Source organism: Protobothrops mucrosquamatus, unplaced genomic scaffold (genome assembly GCF_001527695.2).
Source record: "Protobothrops mucrosquamatus isolate PMUCROS unplaced genomic scaffold, P.Mucros_1.0 scaffold_307, whole genome shotgun sequence".
Lineage (NCBI taxonomy): Eukaryota > Metazoa > Chordata > Lepidosauria > Squamata > Viperidae > Protobothrops > Protobothrops mucrosquamatus.
Window position 1 is genome coordinate 525092 of NW_015386383.1, and position 18402 is coordinate 543493.

The 18402-nt window shown below is 39.1% G+C and overlaps 1 protein-coding gene across 3 annotated transcripts in view; it reads right to left on the reverse strand.

Annotated features, from left to right (window-relative positions):
* Nucleotides 1–9731: 9731 nt before the first annotated feature.
* Nucleotides 9732–18402, reverse strand: part of SLC35F4 (solute carrier family 35 member F4) — a 144546-nt gene continuing 135875 nt past the window's right edge. For all 3 annotated transcript variants that reach the window (XM_015832141.1, XM_015832140.1, XM_029287337.1), the window contains exons 5-8: nt 14286–14411; nt 11815–12007; nt 11016–11105; nt 9732–9973 (exon numbers count right to left, since the gene is read on the reverse strand). In XM_015832141.1, the coding sequence (XP_015687627.1) occupies nt 9732–9973; nt 11016–11105; nt 11815–12007; nt 14286–14411 (651 nt within the window). The remainder of the gene's footprint in view (nt 9974–11015; nt 11106–11814; nt 12008–14285; nt 14412–18402) is intronic.

Consider the following 18402-nt stretch of genomic DNA (forward strand, 5'->3'; position numbering starts at 1 on the left):
GTTTCAGAGTTCAGGTGAGCTGCTTTCCACCACAAGAGAAAGAAGGAAGAAAGATGAAGCCCAGTCTTGGAGTTGTTAAAGTTATTAAAGAAAGAGAGAGAGACAGACACCTCATTCCCAGCCTCAAAAATAATACAATGCAGTCCTCATTATGGGGTAGCACTGAGAAAGACCAACCTCAAAGCTGGAGAACATTTTGTTATGCAGGCATCAGTTCTCAAGGGCTTTGCTTTAAATCAGGAGAAAGATAAAGCACAAAATGAAGTTCAAGGTATTTCTTTGGAAGACAGATGCATAGAAGAGGAGACACCAGCTTTGGTATTCTGTCTTGTTGATTTATTTAGTAGCTTCTTGAGATGAATCTGGATTCCCGACGTAACTATAATATAGTTCTCCAAGGGTATTTTGCTTTCAGAATATATCCATAAGCATGTGCGCATGTGCCAAAACACACATTTATCAAGAGCCAAAGGCCATGTGTTGCTATGGAAACTCCTTTATAAACTTTTCCCATTACCATACTTGGTGAGTCCAGTTAAACATTGACCTGGTCTGGGACCTTCCTCAAAGGAAAGAATGGGTATCTGGCTTACTCAACCTGAATATTAAATTAGCCCCAAGCGTTCTGGGAATCCAGTGTAAAAAAATTACAGAATAGGAATTTGAGAACATACCCTTCTTTCTTTTCACCAAGGAATAGTTAATCCTAAACAGTCTGATACGGTGGTTACTTCTACCACGCCCCTTCTACCTGGAATGCTGTAGTTAGTTTCCACACTTTAAAAATGAGAAATCCAAATAGTACATACATAGTGTACCTTGGAAACAGGCTTTCTTGGAAAAGACTTTAGAAGTACGGTCTTACTCAAAAGGAGAGTTGCTTTATAGATGCTCTGGTGTGGTGTTTCTCAATCCTTAGCAACTTTAAAATGTATGAATGTTAAATACCAGAATTCCCCAGCCAACATTTCCAGTTACACCTTCTAATGCTGGCTGAAGAATTCTGGGAGCTGAAGTCCACACATCTTAAAGTTGCCAAGGTTGAGAAACATTGTGATTAGAATTGGGAACTTTCAAGAGTTTTGTTTCAGATTCTAATAGCTAACACAAAATATGTCAAGGTCTTATGTCAAGTGACTATATTTATTCATTATCAAATTTTATATATTTACTAGCTGTACCCGGCCACACGTTGCTCAGCCAACAGATGGCACTGTTTTTCAAAAAAAGCATGTTTTTACCTGTCACAGGTGTGACATCTATATAATAGTAGGTATATAAAAACATGCGCGTATTCGAATGCAACATTGTGTCAAAATTTCAAAGCAATCAGTGAAGAACTTTCGGAGATTTAAGATTTTGAACAAACGAACATTTACATTTTTATTTATATAGATTCATTATCAAATTTTAAAACCACCCATGTCCCTCACTTCTTTCTACATTGCTAGGCCTCTTCCTCTTGATGGTCTGGGTTCACATGTCAGCCTTGGATCTTTATACTGCTTGATGGTTCACTTCTCCCTTGACTACTGGAGTGCCCTTTGATCATGCTTACCATGAATTGGGAATGTGTGCCTCTTGATCTTGCTTACTGTTTCAATAGAAGACAATATCTGTAGCTCAAGACTGTAGCTCAAGACTGAACAGTGAAATCCTTGGTGTTCTCTGAGTTTGGCTGTTTACTTGCAGATGTTTCATTACATAATTAGATAACATCATCAGAGCTGGGGGAGGTGGGGTTTTGCTCCCTGTTTATATAGCTTGCTGATGCCTGACTGTTTCTGCTGCTTTGTAATCTCAGCGTTCTTGAAGCAGGAAAGGTGCATCGCCATTTCAGTCACTCAGGAACTCTGGCAGGAAAATCATGGCACTACTGCCTTAACAGAGGTGTCTTGGGCAATTAGAGCTGTAATCCCCATGTTACAGGATACTAACAGCACTCCTTACTGAGCTCAAAATGGCACGTTTTGCCCTGGGTTCTGGTACATAGATTCTTTTGATTCTAGTGAAACTAAAAACCAAATCCTATGAGTTAGAAATCTGTCTGGGACGATGCACTTCAGCTGCAGAACATTTGAAGCACCTTGCTGTTTCAAGCCTAAATCTACTAATTCTGGGTCTTGTGCCAGCTTTCCACCAGGTATTAAATGATCTGCAAAGTTTGCCAAGCCTCATAGAGTCTTGATGTTCTTACTTTGTTCCCAAAACATGAAAAATCACACAGCTGAAAATCATTGGTTGCCACTGAATTTAATTGGTATAATCTGGGTTTGTTCCGGGGGCTGCAAAAATAGAATTGTGGAGCATATGTGACCCCAAGTTACCCAACTTTCATGTTGGCTAAAATTAAATTGAAGAAGCCATTTATCTTTCAAAAACGTGGGCCAGAACACATCATCCTTTGCTTTTCCCCGGGGCTAAACAAAAAATAAAATAGGTAGCACATCCCAAGTTTTGCATTAGATTGAGAACAGGTATCCTTTTTCAGTTGGGGACCTCTTTTGAATTATGAGCAAATGTGATGGGTCCATTCATAAAGACCCTGCCTTGATGAACTGATTCTTTACAAAGCACCTATTTATTAAATATGAATGAACTCCAAATCTCTATTAACCCAAAGAATCTTTGTGAAGTCTGTGGCATTCCTAAAGAAGAGGTACTCATGTCTGATGCATAGTTTTACATATGCCAGTTTTCTCTTTAAGTATTTTTTTATTCTTAAGGAATCATAGAATCATAGGGCTGGAAAGGACCTTGGAGGTCTTCTAGTCCAAATCCCCCTGCCCAAAACAGGACCATTTATACCATCCCAGACAAATGTGTTGAAAGAAAAGTCTTCATCATGATTCATCCAAGCCAGGGATAAACAACATGGCGACTACTTTAGAAAGAAGGTTGCAGTTTATTGGAGAGGAGAGCCAGCAAGATGGTTCTGGCAGGAAAGAGGAGAGAAAAAGGGCTGAGCACATGTGGGTAGTAGGTTTTTATACCCTCTCTGAGCCTTTTGTTTGAAGTAGTTTCCTGTTCCTGTTTCAGGCTTTGTATTTCCTGTGTCACGTATTCTGACCTGAGTCTGGATGTGCCTTTCTGGTATTCTTGATGGTGGTGGGTTAATCCTATTATGTCCCAAGGGTTATGTCCTGCTTCCCTGGTGCTAATGACTCCTAGAGTTTGGGTGGGGTATGCAGATTTTAGGTGTCTTTGTCTTCCTAAGCTTCTAGCTCCAACTTTCCTGATGGTTTGCATCTGCATTTGTACAGAGCTGGCTTCTGCTTGGGACAGAGAGACTTGGGGGCAGGGTTGGTTTCTGCTTTTAAAATCCTTTTGAGGAAATACATTTTTCTGCCCTTTTAATATTTCCTTCTCTGGGGGGCTGACTTCCCACAAATGGTTGTTCAATCTTTTCTTGAAAACCTCCAGCGAGCTGTTCCATTGACTAATTGTTCTCACAGTCAGGAAATTCTGACTTATTTCCAGGTTGAATTTCCCTCTCATGAGCTTCCACCCATTGCTTCTTGTTCTGCCCTCAGGTGCTATGGAGAATAAATTGACACCCTCTTCCCTGTGACAGCCTACTATCATGTCTCCTCTGAGCCTTCTCTCCATTAGGCTGAACATACATTGCAGTGGGTGGCGGGGGAGGGGGGGGAAAGAGGAACATAAATAACTCTAGCCAAAAACGCTTTCAGCCCCTTTACTCACTTCCCCGCCCCGCCCCACTGCTTACCTAGTTCCCCTAGCCATTCATCGCACAATTTAGCCTCCAGACCCCTTATTATTTTTGTCATTTTTTTTATTGTGACCAGCATCTTTTTTTTATTGTGACTAGAACTAGAGGCAATATTCAGATGTGGCCTCGCTAGCACAATATAGGGTGGTATTGTCGCTTCCATAGAGCGGTACTATCATTTTCCAAGACAAAAGGTTAAATCTTTTCAGGAGTCAGATTGCACAGGGAGTTTGGTGGGCACCAAGGGAGTTACATTAGAGAGGCCTTGCCTATGAACTAAATGGACAAATGGTCAGTTCTGGACTCAGGATGCTTCCTCTGTTCCATCGGCCCCTGTCACCATCATAAATCTGCATTGGATGGACTGTTTCTTTGGCATTTTTGCTACTCCCCCATGGTTCCGGTGCTGATGGTTAGGGAGGGCCAGGAGTGATCACTTTAGTCCTTCTGCAAAGAGCAAGAATGAACTGCATCACTCCGACTGACTTTCCCCAATATAGGTTACTCACCCACATAAAAGCTCTTCACACTTCATCGACTTCATAGTTATACTGCAAAGCAGTGACTGTGTGGATAACTCTCCTTTCCTGATTGAATGGAGATTATTGCTGGGGAGTGGGGGCAAAAGGGGGGGATTCTTGGAGGTGGGAAAAGGGAGAAGAAAAGACTATGACCCCCCTAGTCCTTTCACAGTGTGCTGGGCTCCAAAATTGAATGTTTTTGCCATAAAATCAGGAGCTTTCAGTGTGTTTTTGAGCAGTGTGCGGGAGGTTAAAATACTCAGCTTTACATCTCTATTTTCAAGGGTTTCATTGTGAAGAACTAAGTATTTTCTCTCAAATGTGTTTGACATAAAAGCAGTGCCTTTTCTTTTGCTGCTGGATTGCTCATAAAACATTGCTCTTTTTACAGTCTGAAATTAGAAAGAGTCTGGAAGTTAATCTTTTCCAACTATGTAACAAATTTTATTAAAAGGCTTTCATGATTCATAATAATATGAATTTTAATAATATTTGTCAGAAAAAATAAGCAAACTCCTCCTACAATGCAGCAAGCTAAATACGGGTTTATTATTGATAATACAAGGCTGAATGTTTGATCCTATATCTGTTCTGAATTATGTCCTGCTGGATTATGTAGGGTTGATATAGAAGTGAAGAGAGCATCTTCCTGATCCATATGTGCATCCTTCCCTCTGCCCTTGCCATTTAAATGCTGAAATCCTCGCGTTCACCTTTTGGGTGTACAACATTAAACCATAGCTTATTTAATCGTGGCTTGCTGAACAAACACATATAGCTAGGTTTACATACAACATAAGCCATAATTGTACCTTTCATATACTAGCAAACCAGATCATGGTTTGTGACCAGTGATCAGTGCTGGACTGGAAGCAAGAGGATTTAGGACTGAAGTCCAAACCCTTATTCAGCCTTGCGGTTCCCTGCTGAGCTCTTAGTCATTCTCTGTCAACAAAAACGAATCATCAGAGATAATAATAGATTGTTTCAACTATCAAAATATACTTAAATGTGCAGTTAATTATTACAGGTAATCCCTGACTTACAACTGTTTGTTTAGTGACTGTTCAACGTTAAAACAGCACTGAAAAAAGTACAGTCCTTGTACTTATGATCGTCACAACATCCCAAGTATCACATGATCAACATTTGGGCGCTTGGCAATCAGCATGTATCCACAAAAGATGAAGCATCCTGAGATCATGTGACTGCAATTTCTGATCTTCCCAGCCAGCTTCCAACAAGCAATGCAAACGGGGGAAACTGGATGGACTTAACAACTGTATGATTCACTTAAAACTGCAGTGATTTGTTTAATAACTGTGGCAAAAAGTCATAAAATTGGGTATGAATCATTAACAACCACCTTGCCTTGCAATAGAAATTCTGGTCCCAGTTGTGGTTTTAATTCAAGGACTACCTGGGAAGATTTAAAAAGTTGCAATTGGAAAGTGATCCAAGACAGGGCACAATCTTGAATTTCAGCAGTTGGTTGTCTGATAGGTATAAGAACATAAGGCAGCAGATTTATTTACAGGATTCTAATTTTCCTTACCTGTCACAGCCTCCCCTGGAGGACTAGGGCATGGAGTTGCACAATGTGCTGTGAGCAAATAAAGATGTATGAACGATTGGTTTTGCAAGCTATTGAGATTGCTTTCTTCAATGTTCATTTCAGATTATAAGAATGCTACTGTAGCAACCTCGCGTGATGTGTCATGATAAGGAACTGATAAAATAGCTCTGATGTAAATGTTGTTTTGGGAGATTAGAAGGTACATTGTGAGGCATCATAGACTTCATTTGGGTCTTTTATTTTAAGCTCAGACTCACCAATCCTGTGCTTTAAGAGAAGATTTGTTTCAACAGCAGCAAAAGGTTGCATGTTCATTCCTATGCTAAAGAGTTACTGTTGTGATGGCTTCTTTCCTGCCTTTTCAGAAATGCATTAAGTCCTGGGATAGTTCTGCAGCTTGCATTATTCACGACACGTTTTGTTTTGCTTTCAGGGAGAGGCTGAGAGCGTCCCTTCCGTGCGGAAGAATGTAATCTCGCAGCTGCCTCGTTTGTCAAAGTGCGTTTTCTTTTTCTCCTCTTCCTATTCTTAGAGCCCAGAGGCAGTTTTGTCTAACAAAAATTAAGTTAGCAGATTTCTGCACTTCTAGATGATTGGGTTTTGCCTGCACAAGAGAAGCTGTCTGGTTTTTTTCTCACATATGGGGCAAATCAGCCTCTCTCTGAGCTCAGCTTTTTAAGATGGAAACCAGAACTGCAGTTGAGAGCTGGTTGCTGGAGACACTGGCAGGCTCCTTCTGGTGCACAAAAATGCCACAGGAATAGACAAGCCCTGACTTCCAGGATTGCATTTCATCCCAACCTCCATTTTTGTGGATTCCTTCAGAGCCTAAGAAATTGTAACATGTGACAGCAATAAACCACTGAGAAATTAGGTATGATTTCCAATTGTTTGGGAAAAAAGAAGAAAAGGATGCATCTATGTATTTCTTTAGTTTTTTCCCCCTTCTGTTCAATCAAGTCTGGTTCTTAGAGACTTAGACAAGTCTCTGCAGTTTTCTTGGTAAGGTTTACAGGTTTGTCATTGCCTCTTTCCTAGGGCTGAAAGAAACTGACTGGCCCAAGATCACCCAGCTGGCTTTGTGCCTAAGGTGGGACTAGAATTCAAGGACTCCCAAATTCTTGCCTGATGCCTTAACCACTACTGGCCCTAAAAGAAAGAAAAAAGGAAAAGGAAAAAAATGAAAACAAAACAAAATTTGCTCCTTGTCCCAAAATTCTAACACTCCCCTTTTGCAGCCCTGACCATTTAGTGATGTTGTCAGCACAACCTTTAGCAGCCCACAAAATGAATACATTAAGACAGTGATGGCGAACCTTTTAGAGATCGAGTGCCCAAACTGCAACCCAAAACCCACGTATGCATCGTCAGGTGCCAGGTGGGTGTGGCCCATTGGCTGGGCGTGGCCCATTGGCTGGGTGTGGCTGCGGTGGTAACGGCAGACTGGGTGGGACTAAAAAGTTCAATGAATCAATTCCAACTTTGCAAGATCTTTTTTTTCCCGCGAGAAGTTGAAATTGATTGATTGATTGACCCTTTTTTTTTGGCACATGGCGGAGGAGGCCTAAAGCGAAAAGGTTTTATAAAACCCAGCTGAAGGCCTAGGACTGGGGCGACGGTGTGCATGCCCACAGAGAGGGCTCTGCATGCCACCGCTGGCACCCGTGCCATAGGTTCGCCACCACTGCATTAAGAGAATCTTCAGAGTGCATGACATCATGTACATATTGGTAGATCAGTGTTTCTCAATCTTAGCAACTTTAAGCTGTGTAAATTGCAACTCCCAAAATTCCCCAGCCATCATTGCAAATTGAATTGAGAGGTCACCCAGTGAGTTTCCACAATTTAGGCTGGATTAGTAACTTATAATACTTGAGAATGTTTAATGCAACCCATCATTAAGGAGCTAGAAGTAGTTTTTTTCCCATTCTTCTTTGTCCAGATGATCTTGAACCCAATAATTGTGCAACTCCAAGTGTTTTCAGAGACTGGTCCAAATCATTATTATTTGTATCAAATGTGCATTTTTAATTTAATAGGAATCCTGGGATAAAACATTAGGCCATGGCAGATGTACTGTAGAAGGAAAGTAACAAAAAAAAAAACCCATTCATATTAACGATTGAAGGACTATGATATCTGGAGTTGGCAAAAGGCCATAACAAAAGGATTGTTTCAAGAGTGAAATAGTACTGAAGTATGAGTTGACAAAGGCAATTTTAGGCTGCATCAACTCAGTTTCAAATCACAGTGACAGTTTATTCTGTCTTGGCTAAATCCTGCTTTGAATACTATGATCACTTCTGGATATTATGCCTTAAGAAGGATTCAGACAAACTAGAATAGATTTGGCAAAGAGCAATGAGGATGAACAGAAGATTGGAAAACAAGCACAGATGGAGGGAATTAGGTATTTTAACCTTGAAAAATAATGAGTAAGGGGGTACTTTAAGTATCTGCTACAAGAAAGAACCATGACCTGTTTTTTTAATCATTCCAGAATAGAGAACCTGGAAAGATGGTTTTAAGCTACAAGAAGGCAAATTCCAGTTGAATAAAGATAACACTTCCAAGCAGTTAAGAGCAATTTGACAATAGAACTGATTGAAAGACATGGTGGAATTTTCTGTATTCTTGTTTAAGCAGAGGTTCAATAGCCATTGGCCATGCTTTAATTTGGATTCCAGCTCAGAGCAGTGAGTCAGCCTCAGTTATCTAATAGCTCCTTTAACTCCACAATTCTAGAATTATTTACAGATCTAAAGATGACCAGATTTGTTTTTATGTTTTTATTTCAAAATGCCATTGCCCCAACCTTTAAAATTTAGTTAACAAATTTATTGCCATTTCATTCTATATTGTGCACAGTATTTTATATAAGTTTTATGGCTTAGAATGTGACATCCAAAAATGAAAGAACTGCCATGCTGGCTTTTTTGAAACTGGAAACCTAGGTTACAAGAAACTTAGGTTTTAAGGACTCAAAATTGCAACAATTTCATTTTGGATGGCATAACCTAGAAAGCATGACACAAGCTTTCTATATGCTGGTGTTGAGGTGTGTCTGTGCATGTGTCAAAATTGCAGTGTCTGAAACTTGGCTTTATAGCTTAATTGGTCACACAAACATCTGCTACTAACCTTAATGACAAAACAAAAGCCAAATGATATTACAACACACATTTTGCACTTGACCCTCCCTGCAAACATCTATGGCTAGTAATTGGGCAAAGCCGGAGTGTTTGTGATTGTAGCAGAATGAGGCAACCAGAACTGGAAAAGCGAAGATTTGGATCTTGTACATTCCCAGCTCAGCCTTTCCCAACTTTACAGATTTGGATCTTGTACATTCCCAGCTCAGCCTTTCCCAACTTTACACCCATTTAGATCTGTTGTGATTGCATCTTCCAAAAATGCTGGAGGGGAATAGGCTGGATAAACCTGCTATGGCATCTGCACGAACTACACACAACTCAGCACATGATATCCCAGAGGGCATCTTCATAGACTCAATGACTGAATCACCCGTGAATAAGCATAATGAAGCTATTGCCACCCTTCAATATCTATCTGCCTAATTCTCATATTGAGTTGTGGCTTTGATTTAAAGATTTTTTTTTCTGCGAATTCTCCTATAAAGTACAAAAAAAAACATTTTGTTTTGTTTTGATCTTTTCTTTTTTTTTAAAAAAAGAAATTTATTGTGGTTATTTTCACCTACTGCTGGACAAGTGTACAAATGTAAACCATTTACATATCAATGTGTTGAGCATTAAATTTATAATCCATCCCTGGTTTTAACATTATCACTGTCCTTTTTAGTGTGCAGGTGAGTGAGAAAAAAGTTATTAAATCATATTCACAGAATATACATGGTCGTGCAATCAAGAAGTCACCAGCTCTAAGCCAGCGGTATAGACACCGTCCCATTAGCTCTACTCCTGCTCCTGAAGTGAATGTTTGAATCAGCAATGTCTTCGGCATGCTCTTCACTTTTCTTCTCTTTTAAGTTGTTAATGAATCTCAGTGTAATTTCATCCCATTCCTCAGGAAGAAGCATTAGCAGGAACCCAAGGCAAATGAAGATGGTGGCTCCCAATCTGACGACACTAAAAATCACCTCACGTTTGAGGAGATCAACAGCTGCAGGAAAAAAAAATGAAGAGAGACTGAATCAAACTATCCTTCCTTCATTTGTCATCTCAATTATGGGGAAGGAAGACAAAAGGGGTGACCATTTGAATAATTTTTCAGAATCTGGGTTCAAAAATTTCCAATCTAGTTAGGTTATTGTTGGACGGTGTCCATTATTTTTGCTGGCCACCATCAGTCAGAAGAAAAACAGACTGCATGGCTGCCCTCCCTGAATGTAACAGTTTCCCCAAGAATTGGAACTCAGCAGAAGAATCTTTGACTGACTTGCGGGTCCCTAATCCAGTTTGTTAAAACAACCCTTTTCATTCTCTCACACTGGATCTGCAGTATAGGACACACTGATACCATCAATTTTGTTCACCTGAAATCACAGCAGTGATAGAATATGACAGGATAGAATATGGAGTGTCCAGGAATTACTAGTTAGAGTTAGGATAAAAGTCTGCCTGTCTTACAGAAATCTCTTCTTCCCACCAGATGACCACTGTGGAACATTCATGGGTATTGTGATTTCTTGGAGTTCCAACCTATGAAGATCAGGAGGCAGTTAAATAGCTAAGCAGGCTATGAAAATCAGTTTGGCTAAGGAACAGGCAAAAACACCTCTCAGCCAGTTGACAAGACTCGGCTGTTACATCTTCCAAGAATTTTAGAGGCTAATGGGCCATAGATCAAAGTCAAAGAAGCAAACAGCCACATGAGTTTTATGTAGTGCTTGAGAATAATTAGTTAAAGCTTGGTTTCTATCTCCACTAGAATTTGCATATGTTCTGAAGAAGTGTATATCTAATTAAATCCACTCTCAGCATCTCTCAGAATGTTCTCTGCTTGTCCTGATTAATCTAGATTCCTTTTGCACCAGGATGGCAATCCTTTCTCTGTGCTATTCCTTGGGGGAAAAAAATTATGAAGAATCTAGTGTTTCCTCTGAAGAAGTACTGGAGTTCTATTCAAGCACTGCAGAAGGAACTAATAAATGCATTTATCAGTATACATTTTTTAAAAAAACATTGCAATCCATCATTTGTACCTGCGTTGCCAGGAACACTGAGTACTGTTCCAATCGATATTAAGATTGGATATGTAAGGACAACACCAACATTCACCAAAATGTTGAAAGCTATGAAAGAAAAAAGAAAAGGAGAAAGTGAAGACATCTCTTGCACAATAATTAGATCTCAACATGCAAGGTTGAAATTTAAATCCCAATAAATTTATCCAAACCATCCTCTTTTTGTAGTACCCAGCATTTGATCTTCAGGTGTATGTATGTACCTGTGTGAGTGTGTGTGTGTGTGTGTTGTGTATTAAGAAATACTGAATTACAGTATATAATACTACTGAATTTGTAACCTCTAAGTAAAAAAATGGCATTTTAGTACTAAACAGGAGAAATTGTTGATTGAAGGTGGTTGATGCACTAACATAGAAGGCACCCCACCTCTCCCCTCCAAACCCTTGTTTTTTAATTTGTTTTAATTTTTCTAATTTTCATCTCTGTGTGTGTGTGTGTGTGTGTGTGTGTGTGTGTGTAATGTCAGATGTTTGTCTTTTTTATTTTGCTATAAGCCGCTCAGAGGCTTCTTGAATCATGAGATGGGCAGTAAATAAATTTGATTGATGATGATGATGATGATGATGATAATTTTTCTCCTCTAAAATTCTCTCCTATTTGAAAAGAAATCCAGAAATGTATGTAGTTGCATTTAATGAAAAGGCCAGATTTTCTTATAAACTGGCAAAGAGTAAATTAAAATCATCCAAAGATTCTACTGCAAATAAAGTTGAAAGAAGCACTGGGATACTGAAACATTTGCTCAGACACGTACCCAACCAGAGGCCTGCAATTCCACACAGAAAGCCCCACGGCACAGCTGAAAAAGGTGACCAGTATTCCACTTTTGTAAAGTACAAAATGATGGGAGTGATGGAAAGGAAAATCAAGTTGAAGAAGCCAAGGGTAGAGATGAAGTGAGCAGCTTCACCGAAGTTGGCAGTTCCAAGAAACATCTTAAACAAAACCTAAAAAGAAGAAAGGAGAACAATTGAAAATACCATGAGGTGTCTATGGAGGTTCTCAGTCATCCAGGTCATAATTGTCCCAAAGGTGCTTTTTCAAGAAGCAACTGGACTTTCTTGTTCTTCTTTGAAGATGTTTCACTTCTCATCCAAGAAGCTTTTTCAACAGAAATGCAGAAATGCTCTCAGTGAAACTATATGGCAGGGATCCATTGTTGGAAAGTCTAGGTTCAGCTATCCATTTTCTGTGTAGCTCTGGATGAGCTGGATTTACAAAGACTGATCTTCAGATTCATCTTTGGCCCTACACTTTCTCACTGTTTCCACAGTGATGAATCACTGGCTCTTAGGGGGTTAAGAAAAGGGCTCTTTATTACACAATGAGAAGCCTCAAAGGAAAACCACATATCCCAATGCAATTTTTAAAATCTTTCTTCAACAGAGGAAAAAATAAAAGGAGTGATACATGAATGGGTCAAATAGTAAGATCCCATGTAGCAAAAAAAAAAAGTTTGTCAAAACACCTGCATATTCTGTAAGAAGATTGGACAATTTGTTCCATTCAGTTCTCAGGATTTGTAGCAGGAATGTACAATGGTATTATGTGAAGCTCATTAATATCATGCACATGTGTGTTTAGGTTATGTCATACTGAAATCCAGGGCTCACAGATCACTTGCCTGAGACAAAGACAAGATGAAAGTAATTGAATTACTTTTATCATCTCCAACCTGGTACCAAAGACTTTGCCAGCTTGGAGTTATTGAAGATGTAGTTCAATCCACCTTGAAAACCCAGAAAGGGTCTGCTAAAGAATTATGTGACATGCACATAACAATGCCAAAACAATGTTTTCTCCAACCACCTCAACTTGAAATGAGTTGTTCTCATCATAACTGGTCACTGGGGTAATTAAATCTTTAGTATATCAATTAAATGTGCTTATATATAGCATCTAGCATGGGCCTCAGGGATGGCAACAGCCAAGAGCGTCTCTTATGCAGTTTATTAAGTTGGCAATGAGCCTATTGAAATGTGATCAAGAAATGCTGCTGTATTATTTATATCTATATCCTTCCATCTCTAAGAGGGCTGAAGGTTTGATTTTGTGTATTACAGCACTCTGAGCTGTATTCAAAAGGGACACACATGCAGGATTTTGGCAACTATTATTTATAGCTTGCTAATCTCAATGACTGCTTACTGCAGAGTGCTTTTCATGAGCTGCCTCTGAAAAGCCTTCTGCATTTTCAAATGGTAATAAGATTGTGGCAGGACTATGGAGTCCTTGGTATTCTCTGAGCTTGGTCATTTGCGGATATTTCATTACCAGACTAGGTACTAGTGCTAAAAGGGTGTGGGGTTTGCTTTCTATTTATATACAGTAGCTTGCCCTGCCAGTGTTTATGGGTGTGTGGTTTTCTACTGGGTAGTTCTTTGATTAGGATACAGGTATATATTTGCTTTCAATGAATTGACTGGGTATGCATTTTCTTTTTATTTACAATTTTAAAATCTACAATAAATCAATTAGTACAACCTAGTAAAAAAGCAGCATGGAAATTATTTTTTACTATTTAGGCCATGATTGTAAAACAGTTGGGACTACATCATGAATTTTCATTTGGTGAAGGGCATTTTTTCCTTCTTTTTAAGAGGGCAATTTTAGAGTTTATAATTCAAGTTTTGTGTGTGCACTGGCTTGAAATGGCAAAAAACTATGATGTCAATTTTGGACAGTTATATCCTGAAATCAAATAAATTTCTGAGGAGCACAAGAATTGAGCTGACCTCCTACAGGCTGAGTTAACTCACCTTTATTTTAGAAGAAAGAGTTCTGATTTATACTAAAAAGTAATTGGATAGATTAGTAAGACATAGAATCATTAAGAAATCCCAAGATCTCCTGGGGAATCTCAGCAGAGAGATCACTCCTGAACACTCCCCCCTTTCATTGAAAATAGCGTCCTTAGCTTTCAATATTTTCTTCTGCTTGTGTGTCACAGTTGAATTTCATAAAACACTGGCACATAAAATAAGAGGAAACTCATGATTGCTAATTTTGCTGTTGTGGAATAATGGAGATTTCATTAAGACTTGATAAAGGGAAGCCAAGCTGAATCCTTGGAGGCCACCACGTAATTATCTGGCTTTAACTTTCTTCCAGTGCACATTGCTCAGAATGTGAATTAAGCAACCATGAGCATTGTTTTAAACCCATCTTGCTTTGTTTTTCTATGCATGCATTTAAAAAGGATTAAATGGTAAGAAAATGACCTACCTTATATAGCGCAGAGGTCGAGGCAGATCCAACTGCATAGGCAACCCCAATAATTGAATCGCCATGGAAACCATCTGCATAGGCCATCATAACAATTCCAGTGATGGCCATTATTGCGGCAACTATCTGTGCAATCCAAAAGGAAAGACATGTAGAAGGACTTTATTATCTGGAAAGAACCATGATGAGATGAGTGTTGTGTGTGAGAGAGATTAAAATGACTTGGGGACATGGAATGACAACATAACACTATAACAGTCATACAGGTTATGTATTTCCCAGAGATACAGCAACCTTGTTCTCTTTTCTTGAAAATCGAAAGGATTATTTCTTAGATTACTTTAGACTGAAGCCCATTCAGGCAGAATTGCTTCAAGAACAGATTAGTTTGTTTCACAGGTTGACAGCCATAAAGTTTGCTTGGTCACTGTTGTGTAGTCAGAGAAATTATAGCTCTAGGGAGTAAGAGTCAAAAACATAAAGACAGGGTTCATTCATCAGCAAAAAGCAACAGTGGAATAAACTTCAGCTCATTTCCCATGGTGAGTACAAACAGACTGAAAAAAGTACCGAATTCCAATGGTTCCAATGCTATGTTAAATGAGTTTTCCCAATATTTTGGGACAGTCTTTCTCAACCTTGGCAACTTTAGGATGTATGGACTTCAACTCCCAGAATTCCCCAGCCATCACTGCTGGCTGGGGAATTCTGGGACTTGAAGTCCACACATCTTAAAGCTGCTAAGGTTGAAAAACACTCCTAGAATTCTGAACAGGCAGAGCCATTATCTGTGCGGGCTGAGAATTCTGGGATTTGCCATCTGATGAAATGTTCAGGTTGAGGAAGCATGCATGAAACCACAATTTAATAGTATATGAGTGACCAAACTTCAGCTAATTGTGCCATTGGAGATGTTACCAGTTGGGTAATCAATATCTGCAAGCAAATAACTAAACTCAGAGAGCACCAAGGACTCCACAGCCAGTTCTACTTCCCCAACCCAATGAGTTTATATCACGCTGGGATCATACAGCATACTAGAGCATGCTAAAATGAAGTTGGGTAGTTTGTATTGTATAGTAGTTCAGTATGTAATGAGGACCGAATTACAAACTGAGCATGTTATGTGTTTCTTAGACATAGCATATTCTATGTGTTCTATTAACCCAGTTTTAGAATTCAATATATTCTGTGAATTCACCCAAAGAGTGCTGACCAGTGAATCAAATTCAATATAATAGGGCTTCTGTGTCAATAATTCAAAGGCTCACACTCAATTAAACCCAATAGTGATGGCAATGATCTTTAAAACAAAACTTGGATAAGCTACTGCAGAGAGCTGAAACGGCAGCCTGTCTCTACTTCCCTATACTGATCCCAGCTCCTGCTACCTGTCATCATTTTATTTCTCATAGAAATCCACAGGGGGGAAAAATCATAAGGAAGGTTTTTTAAAAATCTCTAGAAAACCTCACTGCCACCTTTATCCAACCCCCCCTCTCTCTCTCCCTCCCTCCCTCCCTCTCTATTTTATCCCAGTTTCTATTTAGAAAGTTTTGCTGCATACTATCTAATGCAATGCTTCTGTAATCTCAAAAGTAAGACTTTAATACACCAATTTTATGTCAAACAGGGATCATATCACCTAGGAAATGTTTGGGAATGCAGATATTAGAGCTGTTAGTGCTATTTACCTGTAATTTATCTATCAAACTATAAAACACTCTTAAATCATTTTTCGACTTGATAAAAACCTTTGTATTTTATACAATAGACGACATTTTGGAAATACTGAAGGATGTATGAAACAGCTTATAAATTGGCAAGCTAATATTACTTTCAGTCTTCAAAAGAAAGATCTAGCTTTAGATACTTGCACACAAATGATCCTTATTACAGTAATACACCAGCGCTAAAATAATCTTTAAAACCCGCTATGTATTTTACCTCCCAGCACCAGTTATTAAAATTTATACTTCAAATTAGAACTTGCCTCTACTAATTAATTAACTGCAGGTTTTGTTGATCAATCCACTGATGAAACCAAGTCAAGCTTGTCCAAGTTACTTTGCTCTTTAATGAACACTCCTATGAATTAGATGAAGGGGATACGGAAATGTAAGGTTTGCACTATGAGCTGAAGGAACGTATTTCATATGCAGAAGGAACATATTTTCTTGAATTCTGATAAAGAATGATGGGACTGTAATAAAAGCAGGTCCTTGTGTTTGACTTTCTTCTTCCACAAGCAGATTGCCCTCATAACAAAACACGGAATAGATTATGTTAATAATCCAAACCACAGAGTGTCACACCTAAAGAGCAAGTGAGAAAGATGTAGCAAGTTCTTGAAAGCTGCTACATGTCAGGTGGATTAAGAAATGGAACTAAAGAGGCAGAAATAACTCATTTCAGTGGAGCCCAACAAATTTAAGCTGTTGTTTTCAATTTAAAAATTCCTGCTGCTACTGTCACCATCCTGGTAAATTATGTTCTGTGAACCTTGAAGCACTTTTGTGCCCTACAAATGCTTCACCTTTGGGGAATGCAAAGCATGTTACTTTCAATGTCAAGTTACACACTCTTGTGTAAGAATTTTGGGCTCAATGCTAGTTTACAATTCCCCACCTAGCTAGTTTCCAGATGGAGATCCATTGAACAAATTGGCAGGTTTATTTTGGAAAGTCCTCTGAGTACAACTTGTAGGCACTTTCCTGAACATGGCAATACTGCCCTTGGTTTATAATTCATTGTGATATGCACTACACAAAACAGTAGTGGAGGCATGGGCTGTCTTCATATAGAAAATTACCTCTTCAGTTGCTTCTACATGTGAGGAAGTTGAGGGGGGGGACTTTCTCACTTTGAGAATGTGGGTGCATTTATTTATTGGCCTTAGGAGCTGCTCCATTCACTAAAAAACATAGTAAAGTGTGTCCATAATACTTGTTTCCAAATGTGGGGCCTTTTTTTGTTTATTGAATTGATACTTTGCACATACACACCTAAGCACCTCCCCCTTTTTGTGTGTGCTTGAGTAATTGTTGACTTCTGTCGACTGCCAGGGTTAATTCCTGCAGTTTTCTTGGCAAGATTTTTCAGAAGTGGTTTTCCGTTGTTTCCTTGTTAGGACTGAGAGAAAGTATCTGGCCCAAAGTCTCCCACCTGGGTTCATGTGTAAGGTGAGGTTTGTAGCCCAGTGGCTACAAACTGTAGCCTTAACCACTATACCAAACTGTCTACCTTGTCTGTCCCTAATTGCCTAGAAATCAACTAATGGAAGTAATGTAGATACACATTCATTCATTCATTCATTCATATCCCACCTTTATTATTTTCACAAACAATTCAAGGTGGCAAACCTATTGAACACACCTTTCTCCTCCTATTTTCCTCATAACAACAACCATCCTGTGAGGTGAGTTGGGCTGAGAAGACAGTGATGTCCCGAGGTCACCAAGCTGGCTTTCATGGCTAAAGTAGGACTTGAACTCACAGTCTCTTGCTTTCTAGCCTGGTACCTTATCCACTAGATCAAAATGGCTCTCTTATTAACGATTATAGGTCTAATTCTGAACAATGTCCAAGAGAGATCATCAGTCCTATATGGATCTATTTGGGACTACTGTGTACTCAAATCGCTAACCAGGAGCTTTGAGACGGGAGAAGTCTGAGAAAGTGAGTAGCTAACTTTAAGTGCCTCAGCCTGCCAGGAAGATCATAGCTCAGAGCTTTTGCTTTGCATATGAAAAATCTTAGCTCAGCCCAGGTGTACCCAGATAAAATGGTAAAATTCAGTTAGCCCTGGGGATCCATTGACTAAATACTAAAGTTGTCAAGATTAGATTCTTAGCCTTTAACTGAGAATGCCCACCAATGCAAAAGGCCTTCTGTCAATTTGATCAGAGGCTGCCTCCAAAAAAATAAATGGATTACTAGAGAATTATATAATAGCCCAATCACAAACAAATTCTACTGATACCAACACAACACAACAAATATTTGGAGAGGACCGATCCTGTTTTGTTTTAATCAATAACCTCAATCAAAGATTTGCTTTGGCACTGATTTGGATATTGTTAGAATTTTTTCCCCATTCCACTGGATATTACTACTT